At 47.5% G+C, this 14,538-nt stretch overlaps 1 protein-coding gene across 2 annotated transcripts in view; it reads right to left on the bottom strand.

The window, feature by feature from the left end:
- Positions 1-6,115: 6,115 nt before the first annotated feature.
- The window catches only part of BAX (BCL2 associated X, apoptosis regulator), an 11,885-nt gene continuing 3,462 nt past the window's right edge, over positions 6,116-14,538 (bottom strand). Inside the window, exons 1-5 of one of the 2 annotated variants that reach the window (XR_014213121.1) lie at positions 14,392-14,532; positions 12,032-12,167; positions 11,818-11,922; positions 6,797-10,517; positions 6,116-6,759 (exon numbers count right to left, since the gene is read on the bottom strand). Coding sequence is in view for 1 of the 2 variants with exons in the window: in XM_082196016.1 (XP_082052142.1) it covers positions 10,416-10,517; positions 11,818-11,922; positions 12,032-12,167; positions 14,392-14,538 (490 nt within the window). In the remaining variant the exon portion in view is untranslated. Of the gene's footprint in view, positions 10,518-11,817; positions 11,923-12,031; positions 12,168-14,391 lie in introns of both variants that reach the window. The other variant, XM_082196016.1, reaches the window with a different exon arrangement.

Below are 14,538 nucleotides of genomic sequence, written 5' to 3'. Positions count from 1 at the left end.
TTCTTTGGTAAATTCCCCACCCTTAACTTCTCTGCCCCCAAATTGTATGGCTTCAATATGTAGCTTGCTGTTATTTGCTTCAGGGCCTGAGGAGGTTGCAAAGGAGGGAGAACTGGGCTGGATATAACTTCTCCCTCACTGGATCCCTACAATGGGAAAAGCTCCCCTTGCTGAATTTCACCCTTCATTGCAATTATTGGAAGGTACCAAGGGCCCGGCTGCACCCTGAGTCTGAGGGCAGGAAATCTAAATGCCTGACCTTAGTCCATCTTAGGTGAAGAGGCTCAGATATGTCTATTAAACCTTTCTGTATAACTGCCTTGGGCAAGTATCTGTGCTATTACTTCTTTAAAGCCCATATTTTTTTTATTACTTCAGGGTGTATTCGTCAACCTTCTTGTTAACGGTTCATAGTTTCATAACACTTGTGAGAGTTCACACTTGGCAGGCTGCTAAATTTGTAAACAGTTGAGTGAAAAAGGCAACTGTTTAGGCTTGCACAGGATCACAGCTAACAGCATTAAAAGGCATACAGTGGGACCTTGGTTCTCAAACTTAATCCATTCTGGGAGTCCCTTGGACTCCTGAAACCATTCGAAAACCAAGGCACAGCTTCTGATTGGCTGCAGGAGCTTCCTGCACTCAAGCGGAAACTGTGTCGGACATTCAGCTTCTGAAAAACGTTTGCAAACCAGAACACTTGCTTCCGGGTTTTCAGTGTCCAGGAGCCGATTTGTTTGACAACTAAGCCGTTCGAGAACCAAGGTGCCACTGTATAAACGATTCATGTGAATGAAATTTGTTGTAGTATCCCAGGATGTCTTGGGATCAGACACATAAAGGAGTCTGCAGCTCAGTGGCAGAACACCTGCTTTGCATGTAGAAAGCCCCAAGTTCAGTCCCCAGCTCTTCCAGGAGGGCTGGGAGATACTCTGACTTTGGTGTGACCTTGAGCTCCCTTCCAACTCTACGGTGCTATGACTCCCTGCCTGTAATCCTGGAAATCCTCTGCCAGTTGGCGTAGGGCAATGCCAAGCTAGATGGACCAGTGTTCTGATTCTGTGTATAGCAGCCTCCTCCTATATGTTCAGTCTTGGTGGGCCCTGGTGAAGCCTAGAGTTTTAGGTTCAGATCATCTCTCCTCCCATAGAACCCAGGAGTTCTGTCTTTTTAACTCTTGCCCTCTCTGGCTTGATTTCCACCCGCAGAACTCAGAAGCCAGCATCCTAACCCTCTCAAACTCGGTAGAAAAGAAGAAGAGTGTGGCTGGATCAGGCCAAAGGCCCATTTAGTCCAGCACCCCACAAGGGCCACCAACCCCATGTAGCGACTGCCTTTGCCTTGAATACCCACCTCCCAGATATCAGGGAATCAGGGGTGAGGATCGTGGCCACTACATATAATGGCTGGCTACTCAACAGAGGCAAAATGTACAAGTCCCTAGTGACCACCCTAATCACTCACGTGAGGAAATAAGTCACACTCGGCTCAGGCGGACTTGCAATTAAGCATACTTAGGATGAGTCTGCAAATCTCAATGTATGATCCTCCCCCTTAACCGCCCCATGACATCTCTCTTCTTCCACACCACACTGGATTTCTCTGCCTTTTCAAAGATGCAGAGGATCTTCTTCTTCCCCCCTCCCACCCTTTCAAATGAACTTTGTGTGTAGTGACAGTCACAAGGCTTGACTGCTCTTTCATCAGCACCATTGAGTCAGCAAAACCCAGGGTTGTAAAGTGTCAAGAAGGCTGGATAAATGGGGAAATTAACAAGGCCTACGTGAGGCCCAGCCCTGACGGGATCATGTTTCCACTCAGCCGATAAAACTGGCTCAAACTGGATTAGCTGGCGTCAACATGCCCATGGCAAACCGCACTCTCCATCTTGATCTGTGCCCCTCATTACAAACTCAGGTATCAACCTGTTTCTCATCAGCAGACCAGCAGCCTAGTCTTTTATTTTCAAATTCTAGGTTGCTGTGAGGAGACTGCAGAAGCAGAGGTCAAGGAATACCGGGGCCTTGTTTTTCTCTCTCTCTTTTTCTAATGCTTTTTCCAAACTGATAAGTCAGCAAAGCCTGTAACGGAGGCCCTGAGGCATGAAAGTTATTAATTGCTAATTAAAAGCCACTAACGGCACCCACGGCTTGCTGAGTTGGGCCTTTTCTATCTTGTGGCCAGGACTATATCGCCTTAATTGGACTCATTAACAGATGACATCTTTGGGGTTACAACCCGTAATCTCTCAGGATAAATGTTATTTTGCTGAACATGGCAGGAAAAAAACCAACCCCAATGCTAGCTATAGTTCATATGGAGGAAGGTGCTTGGCATCTCAGGAGGTTGACGAAGGTGTTAATCTGTGCTCCGCAAGTGGATTTGCTGACAGGGCAATCTGTAGCTCGGAGAGCGTTGGACTACGACTTGGAGGGGACCAGGGTTCGAATCCCCACTCAGCCATGAAACTCACTGGATGAGCTTGGGCCCGTCACCATCTCTTAACCTAACTTAACCCTCACAGGGGTATCTGAAGAAGTGTGCATGCACACGAAAGCTCATACCAAGAACTTAGTTGGTCTTTAAGGTGCTACTGGAAGGAATTTTTTTTATTTTAACCCTCACAGGGTCGTTGTGAGGATGAAATGGGGAGGAGAAGAACCATGTTCACCACCTTGAGATCATAGAATCATAGAGTTGGAAGAGACCACAAGGGCCATCGAGTCCAACCCCCTGCCAAGCAGGAAAAACCATCAGAGCACTCCTGACATATGGTTGTCAAGCCTCTGCTTAAAGACTTCCAAAGAAGGAGACTCCACCACACTCCTTGGCAGCAAATTCCACTGTCGAACAGCTCTTACTGTCAGGAAGTTCTTCCTAATGTTTAGGTGGAACCTTCCCAGGTTGACAAGCCCCATCTGCTCCTCACTTACCTTCACAGCATGTGTAGAAACCATCTTCTTGACCATTGGAACTCACTATTGGTCTTGTCTGCTCAATCCACTGGAGCCAGTCTTTTCATGAAGGGGAAGTCCCTAACTCACTGAGGGTTTGAAACCCATTGGCCATCCTCACCTCATTTAGCTGGTCAGCCAAAGCCGTTCCCAGGGTGTGGCCACTGACCCATGCTGACAGCTTCTAGGAGCCACAGGTGAGAGCTGAGTGCAGAGTGGGGACTAAAGGTGGACAAAGTACCCCAGAAGCAGCATGATATGTCCCTCATCAGAGGTACTATAACTCTCCTAACAATGCATACCTTTATGAGTAACAAAAATTGCAGAGTAATGAGTAACCTTTAGAGTTCACCAGAACTCTTCTTCAGGCAATATCTTCATTCCTCCCACCAAAAATGGGTAATGGTGTGAAGAAAAGGGTGAATAGGGGGGAGAGAGGGAGAGAGGGAGAGAGAGAGAGAGAGAGAGAGAGTGTTGGCAGCTTGTGACAGTCTTAAGGACATCACCCTAGATTCCCTCACTAGGGAGTAAGCGCCATTGAATTTAGTGGGACTTAATTCAGAGTAAGCATTGTTAGGTGTGTGATGGAGGAGGTTGTTTGCCAGCCTGAGTTCAGTGGGACTAACTCCAAAGTGAGTGAGAACAGGATTCCATGTGGTATTTGGTAGTCTGTGTTTTCCTCACAACAACCCTGAGGTAGGCAAGACCGAAAGACAGTGACTGCCCCAAGTTGCCCCTGAGTGACTTTTATGGCTGACAGATAGGGATGCAGCTGTTGGCACGTTCCTCGGTCAAAATGGACCTCAAGTGTGGCCTCCGTGCTGTTAATTTAGAAATTGTCAGGTTACTGGGATGAGAAGGCACAGCCGTGTTGCAAAAGCCACCTGATAATCCGGCCAACTTTTAAGCACCCACCCCCAGCCTCTTCAGGGATGGCACTGCAGACACCCCTACTTTGAAGATCCTTCCTTTGCCTCCCTGGGCGATGACTCTGTACGCAAAGTAGAAGACGACAATGATCCAGTCCCAGTTGATCCCCATAGCAAACAGCTGCTCAGACACCTCAGCCAGGAGTTTCAGTGGGCTGTGACCTGCTGCATGTTCTGTCATGCTGAAAGGGGTGTGGAGTCAACAAGCTTAGTGAGGGGCCCAAGACTGAGGTGGGGGAAACCTCAGGCCCAGGGTCCAAATGTGGCCCTCCTGGACTTTCTGTCCGGCCCTTGGTACTCTCCCCGGGCCATGCCTGCTCCCCTTCGCATCCTTCTTTACCTGGATGGAAAGTGTCCTTGAACTGCAACCATGCCTCTTGTTTGCCTGAGTGGAGAGAGATACATAAAAAAAGCCTCTGATTTTTGCATGCACTGGGCTGCTGCCTTCCTTAAAGCAATAAGAGTAGCATCTGTTGCTCCACCCAGTACTGGCCCCCCACCCCAAGTAAGTTGCGAACAAGGAACTGAGGCTGTTGGGGCAAAGAGTTACCCCGTCCCTGAATTAGCAGAGCTTAGGATTTGTGTCCCCATCTGTCCCCTTTTGCCACTAGCAGCCTCAATATGGTTTAAAATCAAAACACAACATCGAAACAATAAAGCAATAGAGGTAAATGCAGCAAAGCCAGTAGCTATATATAAAGCCATTAAATTAAAGGGCTCAACATATCCCTATAAGCAGAAGAGGGCAGGTGGGAATAAAATACCTGGAGAGGATTTGCCTGACAACTGGAGGGTGAGAAAAGAGAGGAAAATGAATGAATCTGGGTGCTATCATAGAAAGTGTCCTTTCCCTAGCAGCCGCCTGCTGAGAGGGAAGGAGGGAGACCCCTGGTGGTCAGGCTGCAGTCTTGCATGGTCCATTGTTTCATACAGTGATACCTTGGGTTACAGACGCTTCAGGTTACAGACTCCGCTAACCCAGAAATAGTACCTCGGGTTAAAAACTTTGCTTCAGGAGAACAGAAATTGTGCTCTGGCAGTGTGGCAGCAGCAGGAGGTCCCATTAGCTAAAGTGGTACCTCAGGTTAAGAACAGTTTCAGGTTAAGAACGGACCTCCGGAACGAATTAAGTTCTTAACCTGAGGTACCACTGTACCATATTGGCTCGAGTATACCGTATTTTTTGCTCTATAAGATGCACCAGACCACAAGACACACATAGTTTTTGGAGGAGGAAAACAAGAAAAAAAATATTCTGAATCTCAGAAGCCAGAGCAAGAGGAATCGCTGCGCAGTGAAAGCAGTGATCCCTCTTGCTGTTCTGGCTTCTGGGATAGCTGCACAGCCTGCATTCGCTCCATAAGACGCACACACATTTCCCCTTACTTTTTAGGAGGGGAAAAGTGAGTCTTATAGGGCAAAAAAATACGGTAAACCGTACTCCCTCCTCGCCCCCCAATTCTGATTGTGAAAAGTTAAAAGTGTGGCTTATATTTGTGACCTTACCAAAATTGGCTTGGAGCGGGCTTGTCCCCAGATGTTGCCTGGTTTCGGCTGGGCGGGCTCCCAAGATGGCGGCAGGCTGAGAGGGTCCCTGAGAGGGAGCCAGAAGGCGGCAAGGAAGGGAGGAGCGTGGGTGAAAGAGCAAGAAGGTATTCTAGGAGGAGTAACAGGAGATGCAGCCGGTGTGCTGGGACTAGTACTATCCAGAGCTGCTGCCTGGCTTTAGCCTGCCAAGGGGCGTGAGTCCCACCAGCCGCCGCCTCTCTCATCCCTTTGGGGAGCCATGGTGGTGCTGACCCTCTGGAAGCACTGCTGCCGGAGTGAAGGCGCTGCCTCCTTGGCCCCCGCTCCTCCTCAGGTATTGTCTTTTTTTCTTTCCCCTTTAATTTTACAGGTGTGGTTTATTTTCAGGTGTGGCTTATATTTGGGCCAATACGGTAATATCTCTGTAGTCCTCAAACCAAACTTGGGTTTTCCATTTACCAAGCAAGCATGCACACTCAGGATCTAACACAGATAAAGCATAACTAACCTGTAAGAACACATGAAAGGGTTTGCTAGATCAGACCAAGGCCTAGCAGCCTTTGGCAATAATCCCAGAAATCAGCAGGGACCTTGGTGGTCCATCATATATTAGTCAGTTGGCAGGTTGTACTCATACAGTTTGCTTGTCATTTCCTCCCTCAGACCCTTCCTCCCCCCCTTATGAATAACTCCCAAGACTTGCAATTTAATTTTAAAAAATCTTTTAATTCATTGCCACACACCAACAAAAAACTGTAACTTCACAGTTAACAGATCAGAAAAGATGTATCAAACTTTTTTTTTCTTAAAAAAAAATTATAAAATGGGTAATTTGATTTATTTTAAAAAAGTACAGAAACTATTGCGTCGGTAAGGGGTCAATTGCATAGAAAGAGACATGTGAATCAACTTCAACTGTTAAGACAGCTACCGCCACCCTTCAAGTTACAGTACAAGGCTGGCTTCATGGCAGCCAGATGAGATTGCTGTTGGCTGTACCCTCCATTGGGGCCTATTACCCTCTGCTATGCTCCAGGGCTGTGGATCTCTTGCAGTGTATGCCAAAAACATAAATATGCACTGTTAAATGTTTATTTCCCAATGAAATAACACGGCACTCTGCAGAGACACAGAGGGGGCAAACCTACTGACAAATTCTGAGGCCTCACTAAGGGACTTGTGTCTCCCCTGTCTCAACAACATTATCACTTCACCCCCCTCACTCCCTCCTGAAACAGAAGCAGCCATTGCTGAAGGCCTCAGGTCAGCCTGAAGCAGATTTTGTGGGAGGGTGGAGTAGGAGAAGGCTGACCCACTGCTGCTTGCTGGCCTTGACGCTTTAAGGACCTCTGCCAACAGCTCACCTCCATTTCAGAAGCAGGTCACTGCTCAGCAGGAGAGAATGATTTATGCCACATTTGCAACATACACTTAAAGTAATGCAATGCCACTTTTAACACACATGGCTTCCCCTAAAAAAATCCTAGGAACTGTAGCTAGTTAAAAGCACCAAGAGCTGTTTGGAGATGTGTTTTCCCTCACAGAGCTACAATTCCCAGAGTTCCTTGGGAAGAAAGATTGTTAAACTGCTCTGAGAGGGGAATAGGTTTCCTAGCAACTCTTTTAACTCTCAGCACTCTTAACAAACTACAGCTCCCAGGATTCTCTGGAGGAAGCCATGGCTGTTCTAACATGATTTAAGAGAGCTTGAAATGCATAGTGTGGGCCCGGTCCCTTGGCGCGAGTGCCTGCCTCCATATTGGAGACAGCCCATCCAGCAGGACCATTTGTGTGTTCAACTCCTCCACCACCATGAGATTAGCTGGCAAATGTGGACACCCAGAGAAGCTCTCAGCAGTTGTTTGCCACAGCCCCTTTGGCACTTGCCCAAATAGATGAGGAGCAAGTCCACTGGGCATCAAGAGAACAGCTGAAGATGCTGGTAGAAAAAGAGATTAGTCACAAAAAGAAGAAGAAAATAAAGGATGATGCTGGGTGGGGTTTCGGGAACAGAAATACTGGGCAAGACACATACCCAAGAAGGGGGCAAACCCAGGGTCACACACACATACAGGTCTTGGCATATTTGTAATGCAACCCACAATTAACAATCAAGGCTGCAGAGTAGCTGACACAAAACCTATCCAGACATGAACTGCCCCTCAGGTAATGATGTTTAAACCCAGGAGTTAAACCCTCCAACGTTTTCTTGCACAATTAACCACGCTTCCTTAATACCCCAGAAGCCCTTAGAAGAGAAACAAACAGAGAAAAAACACACCCCACATATTGAGATTATCAAAGCACTGAAAACCCATTATTTCAGAATCCTCCCCTCCCCAACCTCCCAGTTCAATTCATTTCCACTTCCAGACTCTATAATCCCCGTCAAAGTCATGACATCAAAGACTCCAAATATAAGACTTCAGATGCCCATCATCCCAATCCCAACAGCAATATGCATTTTCCTGTCTGTCCCCCCACCCCACCCCAATGGGGAAAAACTCAAGCCCCTCCCTTAATGACATTACACTCCCGCAAACCCAACCCCTGAGGTAACAAAATCCCCCCTCCCAATATAATTATTCAAGTACATTTGGTTCTCCCTGACCCGCCTCTCCCACACCACTATGGGGTATTTCATGCTCCAAATCCTAAACTTCCCCCTCCTCGTTTCCTCACCAGCTTCACGACGCAACATCAGGCTGAACCGATTTGCCCAACGGCTGTAAAGGAAGATTATTGGGGGCTTCTAGATGTCACATCCTGCGCCGATTGTATGTGCTGTCAGATATGTGTACAGCTGGGGGTGGGGGAAGGGATGTATAGGCTGCATCATCACTTTCTGCAGGAGGCACTGCGCGAGTTGCGGGGAACGAGTGACCTTGCAGGTGTTGTTGCATTCCTGTCATCAGCCCCAGCCAGCCTTGGCCAATGGCGGAGGATGATGGGAACTGCAGCCAACAACACCTGGAGGGTTACAGGCTTGCCACCGACACTGCACAGGCCTTGGCCTTTTGCCTCTGCTTATGGAATCACCTAGCCTTCCCTTGTGCCTCACCAGCACACCCTGTTGGCTGAGGGGGATGGGAGCGGTAGCTCACAACATCTGGAAGGCAGCAATTCAGATACCCAAATGCCGTTCTCTGTTGGACCCTTCTCTGCTGTATGCCATCACCCTCCCCTTCCCAAGATGGCCCCTGAGAAGCATCTGCTGCTGGAATTGGGGACAGAAGCTTCTTTGCCAGTCTCAAGCAGTATTATCCGGTTCCTCAGCAAAGTTAAATAGTTGTGAAGGCCAAACTGCTCCAGCCATTTACTTGTGCCTTATTTTGAGCCCCCGTGCTTCCTCGAAGCAGGCACATGCACCCAGCTCAATCCCGGCACCCATGCAGCAGGAGGGATGGCTTGGTGACCGAAAGGTTGCCTAACTAAGAGGACTACAGGAAGTGGATTTTGCCGGTTATGGGGCAAAGCAGGCCCCAAACCACCCAATATATACCTCAGCAGTTTCAGCAGCATAGCTTTCTGCCACCCTTCACCCCCTTGTGCCAGACAGCCCCGTACCTGTCTGTCTCCATCTGCCATGAACAACTTTCTCCAAAACATCAGGGAAGATGCTGACCGATAATAAGTATTTTTGAGAACCCATTACGATGAGCAACTGATGAACTGGAGGAAAGGGGAACAAAGAGGCAGACAGCACCCAAGACTGCTAGGCAAGGACAAAAGCTCTGCCCCCTTACAGTAAGTAGTTAAGTTTCCAAGCACCTGTTGGCAAGAAAGTAAACGCCACGTATTTCAAGGTGCGCTGCCAGCACGGTAGCACAGGTTTCGGGGCGTTATGTGCTGGTATGCAGTCACAATACCTTATCATTGTGCATGTGGGGGAAAGGAGAGAAAGGAGAGAAGCCACACTGAGCCAAATGCCCCCATCACAGGTAGGATTAAGATATTCCACACTGGCACATGGAGTAGGAAGGTTTGCCAGAACAGTTTGGTGCTTTTCGTCTTCTTTTCTTTTTGCCTAATAAACCCCTGGAGGACAATTAATCCATTAAAATACAGAACGGAGAAGAGATGAGAAAACTCTGTGGGATAGACAGAAACCCAACCTGCAAACCCTCCCCACTTCTTCTGCTTCATAAGCCACCAAGGCTCTCTCCAGCCTCTGAAAGCTTTTTCCAGGGGACAGAACAAAGCAGGTGAATTTCCTTCTTGCAATGTCTTCTGTTCCACTTGGAGCAATTGCTTTCTAAAAGCACTTCTCTTGCTTTCTTGACTTGGGGCATATGCATGAGTGCTTCTCTTTAGCACCACCTAGAGTTTTTCTCTAGAAAAACAGATGGATCTGGTAGAATGAAACAAGGCTCTGGAATTCCTACTGTTTTAACAGGTATGGAAGTTTCTTCAAAACAAGGACAGGCAAACAGAAAAACGAAGACCCAACAAACAAATCGGTTGCTGCAGAGTCTCTGCCTAAATTCACTTCCTCGGAAGTGCTGATTCTTAGCCGGGTCAGGAAGTTGCCTTGAAATCCAAACCACTATCTGCTCAGACAATTTCTCAATCTGCATTTCTAGAGTGGTCTCACTTCAGTTTGAGAGATGCCACCTGAGAGAGTCATCCTCTTCCTCGAAAACTGAACAGGAATTCAGTAGCGTCGACAGACCCTCCAGCAAACAAGAACAGCCACTCAGATCCTTCATTTCATAGTCCAGAGCCCAGACACACTCCATGTCCTCTGACCCTAAGAGGCACAGATGGGCAAAAAGCAAAGCCAAATAGTACACATTCCTTGGGTGAAAAAAGGGTGTGCACTTAAAAAGAAAAAAAAGGCACCAAGATAATGACAGCATTTGTTTTAAAGGCTCCCCTGCCCATAACAGGAGGGGGAAACTCCTAGCCAATTTTCATTCTTTGATTAGAAAAAAAGAGGGGGAAAGTGACTCCCCCACTTTGTCATCACAATGAAAAGGCCCCCCTTTGGTGGGGGGGCTGAGGATTAAGACATTTTCCAGAAGGTCAGCGAGGCAGTCAAGACACCTGCGGCAAATACAGCGATGGTCTGCCAAGTGGGGGTGCCAAAGTAGGACAGGAGGCCTTCCTGGAAGGAAAAGAAAAAAGGATGGCAGTCGTGAGAAAAAGCATGCAGAGACAGTAAAGTCCCACTAATGGCAACTGCAGGAGGGGAGAGGGCTCTTTCGCTCAGGTCTTGCTTGCATGCTTCCCAAAGGGATATGGCTGACTGCTGCGAGAACAGGGTGCTGGACCACTGACTGATCCAGCAGGACACTCTTAACAGGTTCTTAAACTGTAATGCTCCGTGACGGGAGAAAAGCCCTGTGTTGGTATTTGGATCTGCTCCAATCACATGCAGAAAGGGGCAGAAGAGGGGTACAGTTTTAAACAGCAAAAGAAAAGGGGGAGGAATGCCAGCAGACTGCCTTTGGCCAGGGCACAGCCTGACTCCCTCCTTTGGCAATTCTCACAGAACTCTAGCCCAATGGTTGCCATTAATCTGATTGGAATTAATTTTATAAGGAAATGATTTTAGAATGTTTTATCATTTTACTGTTGTTAGCCGCTCTGAGCCTGGCTTCGGCTGGGGAGGGTGAGATATAAATAATAATAATAATAATAATAATAATAATAATAATAATAATTAAACCTTCTCTCCACTCACAAGTTGCTGCCCTGCAGCCTCTGCTCCTTCAACACCACCCCCACTGGCCCAACCAGGTACTCTTCTCTCCAGATAACCTGGAGGAACAGAGATCAGTCAAAAGGAAAAAAAGTATTGACTGGGGTGGGGGGGGGGGAAGGGCTGCAGAAGGTAAAATCTAGGCGCAAGAATTGCTTGCTTCCTATCACCAAAAAGACATCAACAAAAGGCGACGTATATTCAGATTTCCATAATATGTAAGCTTTTTAAGGTATGATAAACTAATTAGCAAGAAAGGCAACTGAAGTTGTTACCCATACTCACTAAATGGGCTACTCAAATCATGCTGACTACCCAACAGCCTTGCAAGGCTTCCTCATTCCCCATTGTTCACTTTTAAGGTGTAATAATAATAATAATAATAAGAAGAAGAAGAAGAAGAAGAAGAAGAAGCACCCTACAAAATTAGGCGCTGTAAATGAGAAAGCACTGTGGAAAACCAGGAGTGTATTTGCTTATTAAAGGCTTTGTGTGCTCACTTTTGGTACTGAAACCACAATTCCTGTGCTGAGCTTCATGTACACAGAGACACTCTGTTCCTTCATTCCAAGTGTTTTCCACCTGATTGGTATGGTTCTCGTGGGGAAAAAAACACCAAAACCCAAGCAGATTCCATCAGCCTGAAGTCTGCCCACTCCTAGCCTAAGGTTTTCTACGCCCAAAAGCATCACTGTACACTCACCCATCCTCCCTGGGCTTGAATCCAGGACAGGACATGGTTCTGGATGTATTCCATGGTCCAGCTGATGATCGTCCTTATGAGCTCTGGTAATTTAGTGCAAATTGCCTGCCCAAGGGTGAGGAAAGGGGAAAAGAGGGAAGAGCAGCCAGTTATTTGATGCAGTGAAGGAGAGGCCAGATCAGCTGGGGTGGGGCTGGGGACATGACACACCCACCTTGAGGACCAGCTTGCAAGCGAAGTAAAAAAGAGCCACCACACGGCCCCAGTTGAAGGTTCCGTCCGAGAACATCTCTGCAGCCACTCGGAAAAAAACTTCCTTGGGAGGATACATCTGAACCTGCTCTATCATTCTGCAGGGACACAGGAGAAGGAGTAGCTCAGGTTAGGCATGCTTCTAGCTGCAGAGAAGACACTGAGGTTTCCTCCCACACAAACCACAAAGCGCTTGGGCTCAGTGCAGACTCGGAAAAAGAGAGAGACCTGAGGCTTCTGTAAAAAGCTAATACCATTTAATAAGTTCAGCAGACATGCATCTGACAAGGCAGAGAGTCAACCACAGAGAAGAGATCAGAAAGTCACCCAGCCAAATTTTGCCCTCTACACTCCAACCCCATCCGGATCGGCAGCAGTTGAGGAGTTGTAAGTTCAGGGACATCAGAAAGTCAACCAGTTTCCCCATCCCTACTCCAAAGCAAGATGGCACACAGTGGGTACCTGGCTTCCTTTGCATGAAATCCCAATTAGAGCATATTAGAACCCGGGTGTAAATGTGCACTCCAAAAAGAGCCCCGGCAAAATTTGAGGATGCCAGAAAAGAAATGCAACCATACCCAGATGCCTAGCCTATGTTATGGGAAGCAAGGGGGCAAAAAACAAACAAACACAACACATTTATTTACAGGTGGAATATGAAACAAAAGCCACCCACAAAGTTCCCCAAAGGGGCAGAAGCACATTCTAATCAGCATCCTGTCTCCCGTTGCAGGAGTGTTTGATGTCCATGAAAAAGGAGTGGAAACATTTCTATTTTACTTGGTCTTATCTGTCCTCAAACGCCCCATGCAATGATGCAGTAAGTTCTCTCTAGGCCAGCCTCAAACATTTCATCACACACTAGGGCCACCAAGAAGCAGAAGCCAGGAATGGGTGATGCAGAAGGACAGGGGAAGAGGGAGGAGGTGTCAAAGATGAAAAACAAGCTAGTGTCTCAATAACCACTTGGTGAGGAGGAGAATTAGCCTAGCTTAGCTGGAATCACAGCAAAACCTGCCTTCTACCCCACTTTTGACACTGCGTCACCTGGAGAGGATCTTGCAGGTGTGCTCTCTCTCTGTGCTCAAAGCATGCGAACATACACAGCAAGAGGTTCTTGGAATAGAACTGCATTTCATCTATGCATATCGAGCAGGGGAATCACTTCCAGCTGGCAAGCCAGGTTCATTGTGGCCTCTGTGGGCCACATTTGACAGGTGGGTGGGGCCATCTAACCTGTCTAGCACCAGACCTCATATAACATTTGGTGTGTTTAACTCTTGGCTGAAGCCACACAGCTTGCACTCAGCATCAGATTTAAACGCAGCCAAGTACAAGTCGTGCTGGAAGAGGAAATGGGGAACCTTCCCTGAATAAAAAGGAGTGGTATTTTGGGCAGACGTCCAAATTCATTTAGAATCCCCGGAGTGAATCAAACCCCGGTGGCAAGATCTGCATTCGGTGCAAAACCTAAACAGCATCCCCACAGAGAGCTACAACTTCCAGAAGGTTTAGCAATCAATCCCTCTTCCTAGAGAAATACAGTGGTACCTCGGGTTAAGAACTTTGTCCCAGGATGAGATCAGAAATTGTTCGCTGGCGTCGCGGCAACAGCGGGAGGCCCCATTAGCTAAAGTGGTTAAGAGTGATTTCAGGTTAAGAACAGACCTCCTGAATGAATTAAGTTCATAACCAGAGGTACCACTGTATGGGGATTTTAGGTCTGCCAGGGGAACGAGGTCTCCTAATAACTCTCAGCTCCCTTAACAAACTATACTTCCTAGGACCCTTTGGGGGAAGCCATGCTTGGTTAAAGTGGTATAATAATAACAACTGCAGAAGTGGACAAGGTGGCTGCAGCAGGTAGCTTTTTTTTTTTTTTTTGGTGTCACGACACCTTGTATGAGGTATGTCCTCTCCAGAGATGCTCACTGGGTGCATGCTTTAATCTCTTTGCTGCCCCAGGCAAATGTTTATTTTTTGTGTTTCAACCAACTTTTTACTGATGTTGTTGCTTTAGTGCTCTTGTTGCTTTGTGTTGTTTTTTTAATCCTACCCGCGCTGTTTTAATCCTGCATCTTTCCAGGCGCTTATGGTGAAGGACAGTTAACAAGTTAAACTAAGAAAAAGCAAGTTCCTCTTCTGCATGCACAGCACAGGGATGGGCATTTCCCCTTGCTATCAATAAAGAGGCACAGAATTGGTAGAGGACAGAAAGGCAATTGTGCTTCCGCTGGTTCTACTCCCATTTGCTGATAAACAATACCAGGAAGAAGGGCCTATTACCCTGGTCTCTCGCCCCCACGTGATAGTAAAACGCACCTCTGCAGCTCCATGTTCCCATCCAGCTCGTCTCCAATTCGGCGCAGGCAATCGCTCAGCTGCTTGGTTTTCGGGTCACAAGCCTCAGACTCTGAGACCCCGAGCTCTGCCATTGTCGCATCAATACGTCCCGAGTCTCCACAGCAC

This window comes from Podarcis vaucheri (assembly GCF_965113315.1).
Source record: "Podarcis vaucheri genome assembly, chromosome: 13".
Lineage (NCBI taxonomy): Eukaryota > Metazoa > Chordata > Lepidosauria > Squamata > Lacertidae > Podarcis > Podarcis vaucheri.
The sequence above is the reverse complement of the archived record's forward strand: the minus strand, read 5'-3'. Positions and strand labels throughout refer to the sequence as shown.